The 21437-nt window shown below is 47.0% G+C and overlaps 1 protein-coding gene across 4 annotated transcripts; it reads left to right on the top strand.

The window, feature by feature from the left end:
• Positions 1-1544: 1544 nt before the first annotated feature.
• On the top strand, positions 1545-21361 carry SLC25A44 (solute carrier family 25 member 44). Of its 4 annotated transcripts, none has more exons than XR_014844108.1 (5): positions 1545-1698; positions 4779-4893; positions 7748-8385; positions 15489-15611; positions 18678-21361. XR_014844108.1 is itself a non-coding variant. In XM_013996984.3 (5 exons), exons 3-5 carry the CDS (start codon positions 7761-7763, stop codon positions 18867-18869), a joined length of 945 nt encoding a protein of 314 aa, XP_013852438.1. In that variant the 5' UTR covers positions 1545-1698; positions 4779-4893; positions 7748-7760; the 3' UTR covers positions 18870-21361. The 4 variants fall into 4 exon arrangements, 2 of the variants coding, with proteins under 2 accessions (XP_013852438.1, XP_001928089.1); XM_013996984.3 differs by having other exon boundaries at positions 15484-15611; XR_014844107.1 differs by lacking the exon at positions 4779-4893.
• Positions 21362-21437: the final 76 nt, after the last annotated feature.

Raw genomic sequence — 21437 nt, 5'->3', positions numbered from 1 at the left:
GCAGTACATATCAATTTTTCATTCCTTTTTCATGGCTGAGTAATAGTCCATTGTATAGCTAGGTCACCATTTGTTTCTACTTTTTGGCTATCGTGAATAGTGCTGTTATGAATCTGTGTGTGTAAATATTGTTTATTTGTTTTTTGTTTTTCTTTTTTGGCGGTCCCTTGGCATATGGAGTTCCTGGGTCAGGGATCAGATCTGAGCCGCAGCTGTGACCTAGGCTACCAGCTGCAGCAACACTGGATCCTTAACTTGCTGGGGATCAAACACATGTCCCTGAGCTCCAGAGATGCCACTGATCCCATTGCAACACAGCAGGAACTCCTGTGTACAAGTTTTTGTTTGAACACCTGTTTTCAGCTCTTTTGGGTATATATTCAGAGTGAAAATGCTTGGTCATATAGCAATTTTGCTTAACATTGAGGAATGATCAAACTGGTTTCCACAGCAACTGCACCATTTTACATTCCCACCAGCAACGTCAGGGTTCCAGTTTCTCCACATCCCTGCTAACACTTGTCACTTTCTAGGTTCTCATTTGCTTGCTTGCTTGCTTTAATTTTAGCCATCCTAGTGGGTGTGCAGTGGGGATCTCATGGTTTTGATTTGTTTTTCCCTAATGACTAATGATGTTGAGCATCTTTTTATGTGCTTATTATCCATCTTCTTTGGAGAAACATCTATTAAAGTCCTTTGCACATTTACAAAAAAAAAAAAATTGGGTTGTCTGTCTTTTTGTTGTTGAGTTATAGAAATATCTATTTTGAAATGAATTGACTCTCCAAACCTAGCCTTCTCAGTCCCTCCTGTAAAGGGCTCTGCCTCTTTTTATTTTTTTTTCTATTTATTATATATTTTTTCACTATAGTTGATTTAAATGTTGTCCATTTCTGCTGTACAGCAAAGTGACTCAGATATATATATATTCTTTTCGTCAACTTATATCATGTTCTATCAAGGGTGACTGGATATAGTTTCCTGTGCCATACAGCTGGACCTCTTTGCTTATCCATTCTAAATGTAGTAGTTCGCATCTACTAACCCCAAACTCCCACCGCCTCTTCTTTTAAATCCATGTATTAACAAATAGTTATAAAGCAAGAAGAGATCACTCCATCTCCAGGATGTTCCCTATTCCTGTAGTTTTGAGTTCCCAAGTCTCCAAAATCTAAACTTAGTCCTTCCTGCTGCACATTGGCCTGTTTTGGTTCTGTAGATGAGAAAAGTTACACAAAAATTAGATGAGATTTTAACTTAAGGATTCCAGGAGACTTGAAACGCAAGGTGACCCGTTGGGAACAAGACCTTCAAGAAGTGGCCGCGACCCAATTTCCACGAATTCGAAAGAACACGCATGCGCTGTAGAAGAAGGGGCTAAAGAAGGCGTGGCCTCTGCCCAAATTCAAGATGGCTACCAGGACCTTCCGCCTTTGCTGCGGAGGCGGGGGGCGAGGCTAAAGACTCAGAACGTCATTGGTGCAGTTGCCCACCGTTCATCCCCGCCCCCTGCAGGGGGCGGGAGTGACAGTGTCCCAATTTCCGGTTCCGGCAGTACCGGGATCCCGGTCGAGATGGAGGAAGATGCGACCGGAGGCCGTCAGTTGCCGGGAACAGAGGATAGAGTGGGAGCTGCGGCCTAGAGGTCCGCTCTGGGAGTTTGCCTCAGACGCGGCAGAACCGCCCTGAACTGAGAAGGTACGAAATCACCGGCTTGAGGTGCCTAAGGACTAAGGTCTCCTAGTACCGAGACCTGTCAGGGAGGCAGCGGTTGCCTGCAGTGCACGGCAGCAATTTACTGGGAACCCGCCGCGCAGTTTTGGGAATGAGGGATGACTCCAGCGACGCATCTCTTCCTATCGGAGGAGCATGGGGTTCGCCGACAGCGAAAGAAGCATGGCCAGAGACATGGCTAGGGGCATGTCCAGGATCTAAAGGCGGCAGTTTCGGGGGTCAGGACAGAAGCTACTTAAAGGGGGTGTCATGTGCAGTAGGTGAAGAGGATTGTCGTGTGATGTCTGTCATGAGAGATCACGTGGGCACCTATGGAAGACCAAAGGAAGGTTGAGTGGGAATCTCCTCCTGTCCTGGGGGGAGATTACCTTGAAGGGAGGGGTTGGAGGCACGCCCAGAACCTTCCCTAAGGAAATGCATGTTCTTTAGGACAGGTGGGCGAGCATGTAAATATATTCACGTTCCTAAGGTAGATAGCTCTCAGGATGCAGAGCCTTGATGGAGATGCAGTAAGAAGAACAGAGGAACAGAAGGAGGAAGCAAAGATCTTGATCCCAGCACAGAAGTGGGAACCAGACCTCATAGGTGTCTTGTCAGGAGCTGTAGACAGATGATTTGATTTGGTGAATGTTGTTGACTGAAAAGAACTGAATGAGTCTATTAGTCAGCATTGGGCCCAGTCCTGGGGACAAGTCAGGATGGAATCAGAGGGCTCTTAATGTAGTCATAGTGGTCGTGGACTCCTAGAGTAGTTGTTATTGTTAGAATACTGACAATCCTTAATGTTTAAGGCAATACTTTTCCAAACTCTGATATACATATTGATCACCCAGAGATCTTGTGAAAATGGTTCTTATTCAGCAAGTCTACAGAGCATCCTGAAGTTCTGTATTTCTACAAGCTCCCAGGTGATGCCAGTGTTGCGGGTTTGTGCACCACTCTGAGTAGCAAGGATTTAGAGCACCACTGTCCAATAGAAATTTCTGCAATGATGGAAGTGCTTTGCTGTTAATAAAAATGGCTTTGCATATTTTAGCACATGTGAGTTGCACCACACTGTTATATAGCTGTGGCAGGCTTTATTAGCTCTATATCATAGATGAGGATATTGAATTTTAAAGAAGTGACTTAGTTCCAGTCCTACTAGTAAGTAATGGAAGTGGAGGAACTCCTGACCACTAATGTTCTTCTCATTGAATGACCTTGCCTTCCAGGTGACTCAGAACCTAGTGAATAGTCTGGTATAGGTTTTTCTGGTACATGAAGAATTGAAGTGGAGAGGAAGTGTGCTTATCTAGGCCAGTTTGTTCCTTCCCTCTGGTGGTCTCAGCAGCAGGGCCTTTGCCTCTGACATCTCATTTGATGACTTCGGGACATCCTGGGTCATCTATTGGGTCTTCATATGAGGCACTTTAACCTTTGTGATTGAGGCCTGTGAAAAAATGGGGGAAAATTCAGAATTGAAGCCCTACACACAATACATAAGGGTCTGGGAAAGAGCCATAAAGAAGTTGAGCAGGAATTAACTCTGTGGCTCAGCAGTTAATGAACCCAACTAGTATCCATGAGGACGTAGGTTTGATCTCTGACCTTGCTCAGTGGGTCAAGGTTCTGGCGTTGCTGTGAGCTGTGGTGTAGGTCACAGACAAGGCTCGGATCCCTTGTTGCTGTGGGTGTGATGTAGGCCAGTAGCTGTAGCTCCAATTTGATCCCTAGCCTGAGAACTGCCATAGGCCAAGGGTGTGGCCCCTAAAAAGCAAAAAAAAAAAAAAAAAAAAAAAAAAAAGTTGGGCAGAAGGCAATGCTGAAGGAAGTTAGCATATGAGTATCTGCAAGGAGGATTTTCCAGAGGGTGAAATACAAGGAACTGGTTTTGTTATTCCAGCAGGAAGTTTGCACGTTATGTGACAAAGAACAGGTTGAGATCCCAACTTTAAGAGCAGCTGCACCTTTCAAGGGGGTAGAAGTGGTGGGTGCAGTGCCTTCCCCTTCAACTGTAGAGTCTCATCCTTCTATGGTATGACCCTTAGTGGCTTCTTGTGTCATCATGGCAATGGTAGAAGTTTCCTGTTTTGGCCATGGAGAGTCCTCTCTTCTTTTTGGGGGAATTTATTTATTTATTTATTGTCTTTTTTAGGGCCACACCCACAGCATATGGAGGTTCCCAGGCTAGGGGTCTAATTGGAGCTGTAGCCGCTGGCTTGCACCACAGCCACAGCAATGCGGGATCCTTAACCTACTGAGCGAGGCCAGGAATCGAACCTGCAACCTAGGGGTTCCTAGTCAGATTCATTTCCACTGCACCATGACGGGAACTCCATTTTTGGGGAATTTAAAACAGACTGGCACCTGTTGAGAGAAGGCAGAAAGTGAGAAATGGGGCTTTGGGTGCTGCGGTAGGATTTCTCATCAGGAGATGTTGGTACTCTGTCATTCAGTTTGGCAGGTTGAGAAACAAAACCAGGTCCTGGAACAGCGTCTTCTGTCACTCTGCCTCTTTGCCCTGCTTAGCACGCACGATCCATGAGCCCAGCAGGAGGCTCTCCTGCTTGAGCCCTGCAGTATTTGTCCTGTGGCAACAATGGACCCGCCCAGCCACTCAGCTCAATTTACTCATCAAGCACCCTGGGAAAGCAGAGGCAGCTCTTGGTTTCTCTGGAGCAGAGCTGAGAGAAATCCTTGGGCAACTGCAGAGCCAGGATCTTATGCTTCACCCCTGGGTGACCGGTAGTCTCAAGGGCCTTAATCCTGCCGCCCAGGGGTGGGAATGACTTGGCTTTAGACTGAGCAGAGTGATTTGTGTTGGAACTCTTCAACTCCCCTGGGGTAGAGAGCATGATGGAGTAGGGGCAAAAACTTGGCTCATATCCCACTTCCACCACCGACCAACTCTGTGACCTTGAGTCTGTTCCTTTTAACCTATTTGTGCCTGTGTTTCCTCATTTAGCACAAGTGTCAAATTGTACACAGTTTAAGTTGTAAGGGTCATGTGAGGTAATAGGTATTCAGTAAATCCTAGTGTCTCTCTTTCTCTCATTTCTCAGTGGAAATGGACACATGACCTTGGGACCCTGGATGACAAACACCCTGTTTGTCAGTGATACAGTGATCCCCTTATCTTGAAGGGCCTCAAAGGAGAAGACTGCCTTGCTGGACTTGGTGGGTGTCCTAGGCTGAGGCTGGAGGAAAGGCCACTTTTGCCCACAGCAAGTGGCACATCCATGTTCTAGGAGGTCTCCTAGAACCCCGTCTCTGGCTCATTTACTTCAGCCTAGATTCTCCATTCTCATCAACCTGGTTATTTCAAGCCATTGTTCTCATCCTTTCACTGTCCACATGTGTTCCTCCATTCAGATTGCTTTGTCCTCCTCCAGGAAGCCTATCTTGGTTACACATGCCTCACCTGTGCCTCATCTTGAAGCTATAGTTTTCCCTCAGTTCACTCAATGTACTCAGTTTGCACTGAAGGTTGTTTGTACTTTAATAAAAGTGATGCAGTCCAGCTCTGAGAATTCCAAAAAGCTAACCTTGCTTTCCCACTGACCTCTATGGTAAACCAAGAAGCTGCTTAGGCTGCTTGGGACCTTTGGTTGGAGAAGGTGGTTGAGGATGAACTCTGGTTGTACACTTGGCATGAGGTTAAGTTGTCCTTTTTTTTGCCACCCATGGCATGTGGAAGTTGCTGGGCCAGGGATTAAACTCGCACCAGGGCAGTGACGGTGCTGGACCCTCAACCCACTGAGCCATCAGGGAATTACTAAGAGTTGTGTTTTGTTTTTTTTTTTGTCTTTTTGCCTTTTCTAGGGCCGCTCCCCCCCCTCCCGCCACCCCCCGGCATATGGAGGTTCCCAGGCTAGGGGTCTAATCGGAGCTGTAGCCAAAGGCCTACGCCAGAGACCCAGCAACGCAGGATCCGAACTGCGTCTGCAACCTACATCACAGCTCATGGCAACGCCGGATCCTTAACCCACTGAGCAAGGCCAGGGATTGAACCTGCAACCTCATGGTTCCTAGTTGGATTTGTTAACCACTGAGCCATGACAGGAACTCCAAGAGTTGTCTTTTTATGGCTACACCCATGGCATGTGAATCAGGCCAGGGGTTGAATCAGAGCTGCCACTGCTGGTGAATGCCACAACCACAGCAATGACAGATCTGAGCCGCGTCTGTGACTTATACAATCTGAAAATTGCATTGTTGCTAAGCATATGTCCAATATAGGATGTCCTCTCATTTGACATTTATTTTATTTAATTTTTATTTTTTAAATTAATTATTTATTTATTTACTTTTGTCTTTTCGCCTTTTCTAGGGCTGCTCCTGTGGCATATGGAGATTCCCAGGGTAGAGGTCTAATCAGAGACATAGCTGCCGGCCTAGGCAACTCGGGAGCCAAGCCGAGTCTGCGACCTACACCACAGCTCACGGCAACACCAGATCCTTAACCCACTGAGTGAGGCCAGGGATCGAACCTGAAACCTCATGGTTCCTAGTCAGATTCGTTTCCACTGTGCCACAACGGGAACTCCTGACATTTCTTAAGTTAGAAGGTCCTGACTTAATACAGTTGTTACAATGGTAAGCTTATTAGTTTTGTTTGAAACTTTAGTCAGTGGATACACTTAACATGAGGGCCACATGTACATTAATTTGCCCTGGTTTATATCTGTAGCTCACATCCATTCCCCAGAGGGATGCTGTGTCTCCTTGAGTTTTTCGAAGGCTACGTCTGTGTATCTTCTCTGTCCCTTGAATCTCCCTTCATTATCTAGGGCTGAGGTTATGATTTATATGCTTAGGGATGAAAGGGGTCAAGCAAGTTCTCTTCCCTGTAATTCTTAAGACTCTTCAGGGGAACTACATAGTTTTCAGGTGCTTGTTTTGGTTCTTTTCTTTCTCTAGAGTGAGTTATCTAATAACCAAAGAGGACTCTGACCTTTGGCTTATTCCTGACATTCTAACTCCTTTCACTGGAGGGAAGGGAGTGCAGGGGGATGGGGGTGCCCTGTGGAGTGAAAGCCCTACTTGCCTTCTTCCCCCACTTTCTTCTAATGCAGATTGGAGAAAATATAAATGTAGTGAGCATGGGTCCCGGGAGCTCAGAGGGGCCAGCACAGGAAACCAAAAAATAAAGTAAGGTGAGTCAGCTGGTAAATGGTGATAAAAGAGGCACCCTGCTGAGGTTCAAAGGCCAAAGGTCATGCTTCCTCAGTAGGCCCAGGAGTATCAAAAGTGAAGCATTTCCAGGAGTTCCTATTGTGGCTCAGTGGTAAGGAACCCAACCGGTATTTATGAGGATGCGGGTTTGATCCCTGACTCTGCTCAGTAGATTAAGGATCCAGCATTGCCAAGAGCTGTGATGTAGGTTGCAGACTCAGCTTGGATCCCACATTGCTGTGGCTGTGTTATAGGCTGGCAGCTGCAGTTCCCATTCAACCCCTAGCCCAGGAACTTCCATATACTGTGGGTACAGCCCTAAAAAGACCCCCCCCTCCAAAAAAGAGACAAAGATGCAGTACTTCCTGGATGTCACTTAGTGACATCCCATTAGGCCACATAAAAGCCTTGCATCCTGCAGGTGGTCAGTTTGTCCACAGCATCCTGAGCTGTCTGGGTGAGCCAGGGAAGGAAACGGAGAATGGGCCATGACACCAGGGCCTGGGCAGAGGCAGACAGACCAGAATAAATGATCTGATAACCTGGGGGGAGGGAGTGAGGTGGGAATGGGGCCAGGGGAGTCACTGAATTGAGGAACAGTTTTCAGATGAGGGTACCTGAATCAGGATGGACAGGTAAAGGAGAGAGAAGGGGGCAGGATCCTGATCTGTGAAGGAAGATTCAGGCAGGGGTTGGCAGAGCCAGCATGGGTGATGTCTAAGCTCTGGGGAGGTGAGTAGTGCACCCCGTCTCTTAGGAGATGAAGTCTAAGAATGGAGTTTCAGTGCCCAGCCAGGAGGAGAAAGCGTGAATTCTGATTTCCTTCACATTCCCTCTTCTGTGCTCAAATCCCCAGGTCTTCGGGCACAATGGAGGACAAACGTAACATCCAGATCATCGAGTGGGAACACCTGGACAAGAAGAAGTTCTATGTGTTTGGTGTGGCAATGACAATGATGATCCGCGTCAGTGTCTACCCATTCACCCTCATCCGCACTCGGCTGCAGGTTCAAAAAGGCAAGAGCCTCTACCATGGGACCTTTGACGCCTTCATCAAGATCCTACGGGCAGATGGTGTGGCTGGCCTCTACCGGGGATTCCTGGTCAACACCTTCACCCTCATATCTGGCCAGTGCTACGTCACCACTTATGAGCTCACCCGGAAGTTCGTAGCTGACTACAGCCAGAGCAACACAGTCAAATCACTGGTGGCCGGTGGCTCGGCCTCGCTTGTAGCTCAGAGCATCACGGTGCCCATTGATGTGGTCTCCCAGCACCTCATGATGCAGCGCAAGGGTGAGAAAATGGGCCGTTTCCAAGTGCGAGGGAATCCAGAGGGACAAGGGGTAGTTGCCTTTGGCCAAACCAAGGACATCATCAGGCAGATCCTGCGGGCCGATGGACTTCGTGGCTTCTACCGAGGCTATGTGGCCTCACTGCTTACTTACATCCCAAACAGTGCTGTCTGGTGGCCCTTCTATCACTTCTATGCAGGTAAGCAGGGGACAGGACAATGGGGCAGAGGATGGGTTACTAATGGGACTGAGGTGCTGTTCTCTGCATGTTGGAATGGGATTTAATGGGAAAATGGGCCATTCCTATAGCAAAAAAAAAATTTTTTGGGGGGGTCTTTTTGCCTTTTCTAGGGCTGCTCCCGCGGCATATGGAGGTTCCCAGGCCAGGGGTCTAATCGGAGCTGTAGCTGCCGGCCTACGCCAGAGCCACAGCAACGCGCGATCCGAGCCGCATCTTCGACCTACACCACAGCTCACGGCAATGCCGGATCCTTGACCCACTGAGCGAGGCCAGGGATTGAACCCACAACCTCATGGTTCTTAGTTGGATTCATTAACCACTGCGCCACAGTGGGAACTCCTATAGCAAACATTTGAATCTAAGAGGATTCAGAGATGAATAAAACATGATTCTTGCCTTCAAAAAACTAATATTATAGTGGAGGGAATCAGACAAGTAAGGTATATGACTGTAGAACATAAATTATGTTGGCAGTGAATTGGAAGGTGGGGAGGGGCAGAATCCATGGGATTTAAAGATGAAATCAATGAGTAATAGTGAGCTTTTGAGTTGCATGCCTTTCTTCAGTATTAAGTTCAAGATGTGATACAATCTTGAACCTTTCTACTCCTATGATGTATTTTTGTCCACAAGTCATTACTTGTTAAGTATTTCCCAAAAATAGAATTCCTGGGTCAAAACATAATTTTTTTCCCCCTGATTTTAGGGCCACACCCCTGGCATATGGAAGTTCCCAGGCTCGGTGTCGAATCAGAGCTGTAGCTGCCGGCCTACACCACAGCCACAATAACACCAGATCCAAACCACATCTGCAACCTATACCATAGCTCATGGAAATGCCGGATCCTTAGCCCACTAATCGAGGCCAGGGATCAAACCTGCATCCCCGTGAATACTAGTCAGATTCATTTCCACTGCACCACAGCAGGAACTCCCAAAACGTAATTTTTTTAGGGCCGCACCTGCAGCATATGGAGATTCCCAGGTTAGAGGTCTAATCAGAGCTGTAAGCTGCCAGCCTACGCCAGAGCCACAGCAACGCCAGATTAAAGCCACGTCTGCGACCTACACCACAGCTCACAGCAATGCCGGATCCTTAATCCACTGAACAAGGCCAGGGATCAAACCCGCAACTTCATGGTTCCTAGTCAGATTCGTTTCCACTGTGCCACGACGGGACCTCCCCAAAACATAACATTTTTGAGGGCCTCAATAAACATACTGCCAGATTTCCTTCTGAAAGGACAAAGCAAGTTGTCCAGAGCAGGACCTGTGTGTGTGTGTGTGTGTCTGCTACCCTTCGACGTCCACAGCTTTGGGTAGTTACCAGATTCTAGTTAGGGCAGCCTGTGCTGGCAACCTCCCTAGTCCCTGCCGCTGGCTCCTAGCCCATCTAGAACTTTGACCAAATTTTGTAATGATTCCCTAACCGATACCCATTTTGTTTCTGTGGTACCATACTTTTCTCGTTCTTCTATTTTTCCTAATTGTAATTTTTTATTTTGGTAGCTCTATCTCTTCTTCTGTTTAACAGTCTTTCATCTGTTGTATTTGGTAGAATTCAGATACTCCACCCCACCCCTATGGATCAGATTCTTCCTGAATAGATGCTGGTAGTCTTAATGTTAGAGAAACTTCTAGGAAGTGTGAACATCTTCTCTGGAGTCTGTCTTCACCCTTCTCTCTTCATTTGATCTCTTTTGTAATTAGAAGCGTCCTTTTCTAATATGTCCAAAATCTCTACTTCTGATCTCAAACTACTAACCTGTCCAGATGTTCTGACATTCTGACTCTTGGGCCTTCCAACTGGGAGGCATGCATTTACATCTGAAGTTTTATTCAACTAACAGTTTTTCATCCCAAAATGGCTTTCTCTTTTGACTATGCCTGTGGCATGGTGGAAGTTCCTGGGCCAGGGATCAAACCCGCACCACAGCAGCCTCCTGAGCTGCTACAGTGACAACACCGGATCCTTAACCCTTTGTACCATGAGGGAACTCCTCTGAGTTACTTTCACATGTCAGTGGCCATGTTATTCTCTAAATCACTGAGATTGAAGCCTTGGGCATTATGCTTGGCTACTCCTCTCCCTGGTCCCACACCTAGTCCTGGTGACCCTGGACTGTCTTGTCCAACTTTCTCTCCATTCCCACTACCTTTCCTGGAAACCATGCCCTCTTACCACCCTCCTGGACCGTTGAATCAGCCTTCTAGCAGATCCAAGTCTCTTCCTTTCTATCTACACACGCTTCCCTAATGGATTAACTTTACATTTATTTATTTATTTTATTTTATTTATTTACTTATTTATTTTGTCTTTTTAGGGCCGCACTCACAGAAATATGGAAGTTCCCAGGCTAAGGGTCAAATCGGAGCTACAGCTTTGCCACAGCGACGCGGGACCTGATCTACACCACAGCTCATGGCAACGCCAGATCCTTGACCCACTGAGCAAGGCCAGGGATCGAACTCACATCCTCGTGGATCCTAGTCGGCTTCGTTACAGCTCAGCCATGATGGGCACTCCCCTAATGGATTAACTTTAAACCCTGGTTGCAAAGTTCAGTGGCTCCCATTGCTTGCTGAGTAAAATCCCAACTCTTTAGCCCAGCTTCATCCTCCCTTTACGGTGAAACCTCCCGCTGCTTCCCCATGTACAGTCTATGCTGCAGGAGGTCAGTTAATGCATATTCCTCAACTGTGCATTCTCTCCCCAACCTCTGCTTGTTTGTGTTGTCTCTGCTAGATGCCACTTTTGCAAAGAAAACTTCTTTACTCATTGGAAAGAGGGCTCTTCCTGTTTTTCAACACTTTGTTTCCTTCCTAGCACTTGTCATAATTTGTAATTATTTTATCCCCAACTCCTGCTCAGCTTCTCAATTAGACTGAAAATTCCACGAAGGCATTTCCCTGTCCATTTCTGTTGTATGTCTACTGTTTTCATAGTGCCTGGTATTTCCCTGTCCATTTCTATTGTATGTCTACTATTTTCATAGTAGGCATTAAATAAATCAATATTCATTTACACTTGTCCAAAGTCATTTAGCCAGCAGGGTCTTAAACCAAGTCAGCCTGGGCTTATCTTCTACCTTGCAGATAATAGATGCCAAATAAATGCTTGTGGAATGAATAATGGAGAAGGAAAGACATGGAGCTTTTTCCCTTCCACTTGCCTTTGTTCATCCTCTCCCTAAACCACAGGAAAATGACATGTGTGCATGAATAGAATTGGAGTCTGAATCCTGCTGCAGCTTGCAGGCTTGGGGGCCAGTGCAGACAGGCCCAAGGAGGCTGGCAGTACCAGTCCAGATGCTGCTTCTAATGGTTGCAAAATGTTTTCTTCTCAGGAGAAACAAGACACCTCTGAGGCGGAGCTGCCTCCTCACTTTGTTTCTGTTTTTTTTTGCTGACCCTGGAAAAGAAAGTGATTAGAAATCAGGGGAGAGGTGGTTTCGGAAGGGCTTAAGGAATTCTGCCACGTCCTGGGACTTAGAAAGCCTTTGTTTTCTTTTCTTTCTTTTTGTTTTTCGTTTTTGTCTTTTTAGGGCCACACCTGTGGCATATGGTGAGTCCAAGGCCGGGGTTCCAAGGCCGGGGTTCCAATGCCAGGGTCGAATTGGAGCTGTAGCCACCGGCCTACACCACAGCTCACGGCAATGCTGGATCCTCAACCCTCTGAGCGAGGCCTGGGATCGAACCTGCATCCTCATGGATGCTAGTCAGATTTGTTTCCACTGAGCCATGATGGGAACTCCAGAAGCCTTTGTTTTCTGCCTTGCCAGTTTCTACCGTCCTACCTTTAGTTGCTTGGCTGTAAATTACCAAAACTAGTAGCATGAGAAGAAAATTATCTTTTTTAAAAATTGAGGAGTTCCCGGAGTTCCCGTCGTGGCTCAGTGGTTAGCGAATCCGACTAGGAACCATGAGGTTGAGAGTTTGATCCCTGGCCTTGCTCAGTGGGTTAAGGATCTGATGTTGCTGTGAGCTGTAGACATGGCTCAGAACTGGCGTTGCTGTGGCTGTGGTGTAGGCTGGTGGCTACAGCTCCGATTCGACCCCTAACCTGGGAACTTACATATGCTGCACCTAGAGCCCTAAGAAAAAAGTTTTTTTTAATTTAAGTATAGTTGGTATATAATATTATGTAAGTTATAGGTGTACAATATAGTGATTCACAATTTTTTTCTTTTTTTCTTTTTTTTTTTTTTTTGCCTTTTCTAGGGCTGCACTCACGGCATATGGAGGTTCACAGGCTAGGGGTCTAATTGGAGCTGTAGCCACCGGCCTACGCCACAGCCACAGCAACTCAGGATCCGAGCCGCGTCTGTGACCTACACCGCAGTTCACGGCAACGCTGGATCCATAACCCACTGAGTGAGGCCAGGGATCGAACCTGCAACCTCATGGTTCCTAGTCAGATTCGTTAACCACTGCACCACAACGGGAACTCCCGGGATTCACAATTTTTAAAGGTTATATATTCCACTTACAGTTATTATAAAATATTTACTATATTCCTATGTTGTACAATATATCCTTGTAGCTTATTTTATACCAAATTGTTTGTACTTCTTAATCCCATATCCCTATATTGCTCCTCCCTCAAGAAAAAAAATTTAGGTATTATGGTGACTGAATTGTAGAGAGAAAATTAGAGGTAACCTCTGAGAAGATGAATCTATTTTGCATTTGTCCTCACTCAGAATAAAAGCCAAAGTCCATGCAATGGCTTCAAGGCCCTAAATGACTTCCCTCTTAGACCTCAACTGCTGTTCTTTCTGTCACCCATTCAACTCCAGGCATACTGGCCTTGCTGCCCCCTTGAAGACCTCAGGGCCTTTGCATAGGATATTACCTCTGCTTGGAAAGTTCTTTCCACAGATCGATAAGGCTTATGCTCTCCTTTAGGTCTTACTCAAACTTCACCCTCTTCCTTGCCGTTTCATATCTCCTTTTCCTACTTTATTTTTTTATCTATAATTAACACATTGCCTTCTTACATAGCTGTATATTTTGCTTTTTATTTGTTGGTTGTCTGTCTTTTCCCACTAGAATGTAAATTTCATAAGGGCAGGGATTTGAGGCTCTTTTATTTACTGTTATATCCTCAGAGCCTAAGGTGACTGGCTCATGGTAATCATTCAATAAATCTTTGTTAAATAAATGAATGAAGGAGTTCCCATCATGGCTTAGTGGTTAATGAATCTAACTAGGAACTATGAGGTGTCAGTTTCGATCCCCGGCCTTGCTGGGTGGGTTGAGGATCTGGCGTTGCCATGAGCTGTGGTATAGGTCGCAGATGCGGCTTGGATCCTGAGTTGCTGTGCCTGTGGTGTAGGCCAGAGGCTACAGCTCCGATTGGACCCCTGGCCTGGGAACCTCCATATGCCATGGGAGTGGCCCTAGAAAAGACAAAAAAAAAAAAAAACAAAAAAAAGAACTCTTGTCTCCCTCCTTCAGAGAGGGAAAAGCAAAAAAATTCAACTGCAGGTGAACTTCCCATTGATGCTGGGAATGGGTGAGTATGGGTACTATTCCATCTTCATTAGCAGCATTTGTGGGGGCGGTGTTTAGAGCTGCACCTGCAGCATATGGAAGTTCCCAGGCTAGGGATCCAGTCAGATCCCACAGCCACAGCATCTTGGGATCTGAGCCATGTCTACGACCTGTACCATAGCTCATGGCCACGCTGGATCCTTAACCCACTGAGCAAAGCCAGGGATCAAACCCGCATCCTCATGGATGCTAGTCGAGTTTGTTAACCACTGAGCCATGACAGGAACCTTGAGGACGAGGGTTTGATTCCTGGCCTCACTCAGTGGGTTAAGGATCCGGTGTTGCTGTGAGCTGTAATGTAGGTCAAAGATGCAGCTCGATCTGGCATTGCTGTGGCTGTGTCGTAGGTCAGCAGCTGTAGCTCCAATTTGACCCCTAGCCTGGAAACTTCCATATGCTGCAAGTGAGGCCCTTAAAAATAAATTAAAAAAAAAAACCAGGAGTTCCTGTCGTGGCGCAGTGGTTAACGAATCCGACTAGGAACCATGAGGTTGCGGGTTCGGTCCCTGCCCTTGCTCAGTGGGTTAAGGATCCGGTGTTGCCGTGAGCTGTGGTGTAGGTTACAGACGTGGCTCGGATCCTGCGTTGCTGTGGCTCTGGCGTAGGCCGGCGGCTACAGCTCCGATTAGACCCCTAGCCTGGGAACCTCCATATGCCGCAGAAGCGGCCCAAAGAAATAGCAAAAAGACTAAATAAATAAATAAAATTTAAAAAATAAAAAAACCCAAACTATTGGAGTTCCCATCGTGGCTCAGTGGTTAACAAATCCGACTAGGAACCATGAGGTTGAGAGTTTGATCCCTGGCTTTGCTCAGTGGGTTAAGGACTGGCGTTGCCATGAGCTGTGGTGTAGGTCGCAGACGAGGCTCGGATCTGGTGTTGCTGTGGCTCTGGTGTAGGCCGGCGGCTGTATCTCCAATTCACCCGAGCCTGGGAACCTCCATATGCCAAGGGTGCAGCCCAAGAAATGGCAAAAAGACAAATTATTGAGTGAGTTTTCCTGTACTATACAGTAGGTTCTCATTAAACATCTGTTTTATACAGTAGTGTGTATCTGTTATTTCCCACTCTCCCAATTTTTCCTCCTCCTAAAGGTTTTACCTATGGTAACCGTAAGATTGGCTTTAAAATCTGTGTTTGTTCGTGTTTTATAAATAAGTTCTTTTGTATCATTTTTTATTAGATTTCACATAGAAGTGATATCTTATGATAATTTGTCCTTCTCTCTCTGACTTACTTCACTCAGTGTGGCAAAGAGGTTTTGAAATCTCTGTCTCCAGAGGAATTTTGTCCTGTTCCAGATCACTTCTGGAAAGGGTCTGAGATGTATCTTTTTTGTTGTTGGTTCAAATGAAAGCAAAGGAAAGAAAAGATGGGAGTTATGGGGTCTAAGGTTGCTAAGGATGGAGAGTTTGTCATCATTGGGTCAAATGGTCCAAGTGGCAGGGGGGTGTGTGGAGTACCGCATGTCTTGAGGCATTGTCTTTCCATTGATTCCAGAGCAGCTCTCGTCCCTCTGTCCTAAGGAGTGCCCTCACATTGTCTTTCAAGCCATCTCAGGGCCTCTGGCAGCAGCCACTGCTTCCATCCTCACCAACCCCATGGATGTCATCCGAACCCGAGTGCAGGTAAGACCAGTCTTTACCAGCCCCCACCAGATAAGCCACTAGAAGCGTGATCCTCGGGCCCTCCAGTGTTGCCCTGACCGCTTTGTGTCATGGCCCTCCAGTCCGGCCGGCCACTCCTGGTCATCCAAGCCTCTTCCTTGTGGTTACAACTTAGCATCTACAGAAACCAGCTGAGCCCTTGGAACCGCCTAGAATATTTCTTTCATCCTGTCTGCTACCTTGCATACCTCTACTCCTTTACTTGCCCATGTCTCTAGGAATTCTCACTTCTTTCTTCTAGCCTTTCATTCTATTAGCATAGTTTATCAACCACCTTTTCCTTACCTTGCAGGTTTGTGGTTACTGGAAATATGATTTTAGTTAATTTCATGAGTTTGGCTTTTTCACTGAGCTACGAGCTCTCTATAGTGAGAGAGCTTTTTTTAAAAATTTTTTTATTACTCAATGAATTTATTACATTTATAGTTGTACAGTGATCATCACAATCCAGTTTTATAGGATTTCCACCCCACAACCCCAGTGCATCCCCCCACCCCCTGAACTGTCGTGAGAGAGCTTCTTGAATAGCTTTCATAGAATGTATGAACTCAGCACAAATACAGACAAAACCCTTAGTGGTACTGTCCAGAAATTATAGTCCCTGTCTTTAGTCAGCTCAATGACAGTTTCATAGCACCTAGTCCAAGGAAATAGAGTCTGAATGATGATGTATAATATGCAAATGGTAGGTTTTGCTGTATAAAGTTTTAGGTGGAGAGAACAGAGGAATGTATTGTTTGGGTTAGGGGGACAGTTATCCAGGAGTTCCCGTTGTGGTATAGCGGAAATGAATCCGGCTAGGAACCATGAGGTTGCAGTTTCGATCCCTAGCCTCTCTCAGTGGGTTAAGGATCTGGCGTTGCCATGAGCTGTGGTGTAGGCTGCAGACGCGGCTCGGATCCCGCGTTGCTGTGGCTGTGGCGTAGGCCGGCAGCTGTAGCTCTGATTTGAGCCCTATCCTGGGAGCCTCCATATGCCACCCATGCAGCCCTAAAAGGCAAAAGAAAAACAAAGAGGACAGCTGTCCAGGAGAGTGGGGTCATTGAGTTACAGTGAAAACGAGAGGGAAGGAATATAACCTTAGCAAGTTCGAGGTAAAGTCAGCTTCCCTGATAACCAGGATATTGCCATGGAAATGGCTGGTAAATCTAGGTACAGTTGACCCTTGAACAAACATGAGGTTCAAGGGCACAGTTGAAAACCTGAGTGTAATTTATAATTGGCCCTCTGAATCCATGGTTCCCCACCTAAGAATCATATAGTACTATAGTGAACTACTGGAAAAAAAGATACTGCGTGTAAGTGGATCCATGCACGCAGTTCAAACCTATATTGTCTAAGGGTCAACTGTATATTTGTTCCTAGGAAAGACTGTCCCTCCCAACCCACACATTTGAAAATGAATGGCATCTGCTTGGTTTGCAAATAATAAAGTGCACAGGTTCTATCCTTATTCTCTCCTGAGTCTTGTTCTGGGTGTTCCATGAGGAGATTCAGGGGAAAGGACAGGTCTCTACTTGGAGGAGTTCCCAGGCTGGAACGTATGAGGAACAGAGGCATGGCTACAAAAGGTGTAGCCTTGAGGTGGCTGGATAAGTGGAGGTTGGGGGAGGAGTTCCCATCATGGCTCAGTGGTTAACAGATCTGACTAGGAACCCTGAGGTTGCGGGTTTGATCCCTGGCCTCGCTCAGTGGGTTAGGGATCCGGCGTTGCTGTGAGCTGTGGTGTAGGCCGGTGGCTACAGCTCCAATTAGACCCCTAGCCTGGGAACCTCCATATGCCACGAGTGCAGCCCTAGAAAAGACGAAAAGACAAAAAACAAAAAACCCCAGAAAAAGTGGAGGTTAGGGGAGTGCCAGTGGTCAGAATTCTAGAGAGGATGAAGGGAATGAGGGAGTGTGAAGGAGGGTGCTAAAGGAGGCAGAGGGGAATGGCGTGACGTTCTTAGTCACAGAACTGGGATCACCTTGTGAAGGTCATACAGAATGGAGGGAGTATAACAAGGAGAGTGTCTGTCCTGCATCGGCTGAGGGTCTGAGTAGTGTGGTCTCTAGGAGCGTAGTTTGCTGGCAATGTATGGGGTAGGGGGGGAAGAAGATGGCAAGACAATTAAGAGAGAAGAGAGAAAAGATTCCTGCCTTACCAGGCTTCCAGTGTGATAGGGAAGACAGGCCACAGGGTGTGTGGGGTATGGCAGGGTTGGAGGGGAGGACACTAGCCATGGGGGCTCAAAGGGATTGAGATGATCAGAATCAAAATCACTGGTAGGAGTTCCCGTCGTGGTGCAGTGGTTAACGAATCTGACTAGGAACCATGAGGTTGAGGGTTCGGTCCCTGCGCTTGCTCAGTGGGTTGACGATCCGGCATTGCCGCGAGCTGTGGTGTAGGTCACAGACGCGGCTCGGATCCTGCGTTGCTGTGGCTCTGGTGTAGGCCGGTGGCTACAGCTCCGATTCAACCCCTAGCCTGGGAACCTCCATATGCCGCAGGAGCAGCCCAAGAAATAGCAAAAAGACAAAAAATCACTGGTAGAGCTGCAGAGGCTCTTAGAGGTGATTTAATCCAGGCTCCCTGAGACCAGAGAGAATCACCCAGCCCAAAGACCCCTCACTATGTGGTCTAGCTAATGATATTAATAATAGCTAACATCTATTGAATACTTACTCTCCACCAGGCACTGTTCTCAGCATGTACAGGTATTCTTTTGTTTACTGCTTAGAACAACCACGGGGGGTAGGTACTATTATCACTATTTTATATTTGAGGGAACTGGGGTACAGAGTGTTAAGTAAACTACCCGAGGTTATACTGTTAGTCACTTGGGGAGCAGATTCAACCAGGCAGTCTGGCACCAAAGTCCTTACTCAGTCACTGTGCTGATCTGTCCTGCAGAAGCAGAATCCAGCCTTCTGACTCCCAAGTCTAATTCTTGCCACTTCAGCCTAAGGCAGAGGAGATGAAGCAGAGGGGCTTTTTGACTGCTTGGTCAAACACTCCATGGTCCTCCACTGTGTTGACTTTTCCAGGTTGAGGGAAAGAACTCCATCATCCTGACCTTCCGACAGCTGATGGCAGAAGAGGGGCCTTGGGGCCTCATGAAGGGACTCTCTGCCAGAATCATCTCAGCCACGCCCTCCACCATTGTTATTGTGGTGGGCTACGAGAGCCTCAAGAAACTCAGCCTCCGACCTGAGCTGGTGGACTCAAGACACTGGTAACCAGTGGTGGGGAGAGAAGCCTGCTGTTTCCCACACTATGCGCTGGGGGCAGAGAGGAGACCATAGCACCCTCTCCAAGTGCCCCCACCACTACCTAACTCTGCCCTGGGCCAGGTGGCCTCTCTGGGACAGGGACAGAGACTTCGAACTGCTCTTGCTGAAGAGGCTCCACACCTGGATCCCCTGCCCCCATTATTTTTAATTTTCTTGCCAAACTGGGCTCCCTCACTAGTCCAGGTACTCAGTCCTGCCCTAAGGAAACCCACCCTCCCTGCAATCCCACTCCATCCATCCTCTGCTAACCCTTCTCTCCCTTCTCCCTCCATCTGCACCCCTGAGATCCTGAGAAGAGCTGTACACAGAGCTTGCTCACTGCTACTGGTTCTTCTTCTTGGGCTTTCAGCCCAGATTCCAAGCAGCTGCTAGCAGCCCTTTCTTGCTTCATCCCTTAGGGTAGTATGTTTTTCTTTTGGGACCGAGCTTCCCACCAGACTACTCTGCTTTTCCCTGCCACTGGGGGCAAGGTGCCAGGCACTTTTGCACAGGGAGTAGGAGCAGCAAAACCTCTGGTTCTCCAGAGCACTCGTCCTCTCTTTGGAGAGTTATTAGGTTGGAGAGAGATGTTGATACTTTATTTTGTGTGTGTATTTTTCTGTTAACCAAGCTACTGTCTTAGTCCTGCTAAAGCACCAGTCCTGCAATCAGAGCCCACCCCTTCCTCAGACAGGTGGGAAAATGTAATGTAGCTTTCCCTCAATCTCAGTTCCTATCCGTCCCTCCCAGTCCCTTGAGTCCAAGCAGTCCCAGGACATATAAGCTGTTGTTTTCCCCTAGCCCACATGACTACAGTAGTGGACACAGCTCTACGTAGATCAGACTGTCTGGGGCACACTGGACTTGGAGCACTACCCTGTAAAGTCAGGTTTAGAGAGTAGCTGGTTTGGAATGTGATTGAAGGGTATGTGCGTCCCAGCGTATCTCCTTCGACCAGCTGAGCCAAACCTAGGACAGGGCAACGAGCTTCTCAGCCCCAGGCAGTCATGACATACACATATATACCCTAATCACTGCGACTCACAGAAACAGATGTTGTCTCACAATGGGACTCTCTGAGATGGGAAACCTTCCTTCTCCCCGATGTGAGGCATCATCCCAGTCATGGTACCCTCTGGAGGAATGCTTAAAAGAGAGTAAAGAAAAAAAGAGAAAGAGTGAAAAAGAGAGTGGGTCAGGAAGTTCCCCAATTCCAGGACCACCGCGTTTACCAGCCCGATACTGCCAAGATTACCTGTTGAAGCTCTCAGGAGTTAGATGATGAGCACCTCTTCCCTGCCTCATCCTCCCCCCAACACACACTTCCTCTACCAAGCCTGTGTGGCAGGTGAGGAGAGATGCAGCAGATGGATTGAGAAGAAGGCCTATCAAACCCGTCACTTCTACTTGAGACATCTGGCCTGGATGACCCTTCAAACTTTCTTATTGGTCCCACCCCCTGGGAAAGGCCATGGTGCCAATTTGAAAGGTGCTAGCTACCTGAAGCCTTGATATTTCTTATGGCTGCCCCACATTCTGTCCCCCCAGGCCAGATCAGAATCTGAATTCTCTCCTTCACCACCACCACTGCCCACCTTGGGCTCTTACCTTTAAGAGTTATGTTCCCTTTCACTTATTTTTGTTTCTCTCTCCTTGCACTTTGTCAAGAGTCCTCCAATTTCTACTCACAAATGGTCATCCAAAGTATTTCACCCAGAGATCATTTTGCATCTTCCTGCTCTTAGTAACTCCTTTGCCCTAATAACCACCAACATAATAGAAGCCAGGGGTCCCTCATTTCTCTTTAATCTCACTCCTAGTGAGACCTTTAGAGACTGGTTTTCTTAGTGCCACACCTCCCTTCCCTAGAGACTTGTTTTCAGTCCTTCCCCACTATTGCAAAGTGGGTAAAGTATCATGGGTAGGAGGTAGTTTCCTGCTTCTATCTTAGAATGTTTCTCCCTCCCAGACTTCTCCATAATTTTTTCGTTCTATATTTTTTTGTACAGTATGTCAGTCTTTCACCTGTTGTCTCTGTCTCTCTCTCTCTCTCACACACACACACACACACACACACACACAGTTTTAAAGGATGATGTTCTTAAACTAAAGGGACCCCTGGCCCCTACTTTCCCATCTACTATTTTAAGGACTGGGTTTGAGTGGTTAAAATATGTCTTGGTAGGGATGGGAGAATGGGCTTCCATTTTCCCAGGACAATGGACCGAACCAGCTGGAATTTTTGATGTATTGGTCCGTAGCCAAATTGGAAGAAACTTTCTGGAGACTGCACAAGACCGGAAACCTGATGGGAGGATTGGAGGACACAGGGGAATAAAAATACAGATGCAATTAACATTTGATACAGTGGACTCTTGTGAATATTAACAGCGAACATTCACTGTTGCACTGTACGAAGTCTTTCAAGTGTAATTAAACGTTTTTATTGAGTCCCTGAACTTTGCGCTTATTTTCCCGCTTGCCGAGAAATTCGTACTTCAGTGTCCAGTTGTTTTCGTGTTTAATTCTCCCGCC

Source organism: Sus scrofa, chromosome 4 (genome assembly GCF_054392235.1).
Source record: "Sus scrofa isolate SSC_HxYL_T2T_F1_AM1 chromosome 4, Sscrofa_HxYL_maternal_Yorkshire_Landrace_v2.0, whole genome shotgun sequence".
NCBI lineage: Eukaryota > Metazoa > Chordata > Mammalia > Artiodactyla > Suidae > Sus > Sus scrofa.
This window is presented reverse-complemented; position numbering and strand designations above follow the sequence as displayed.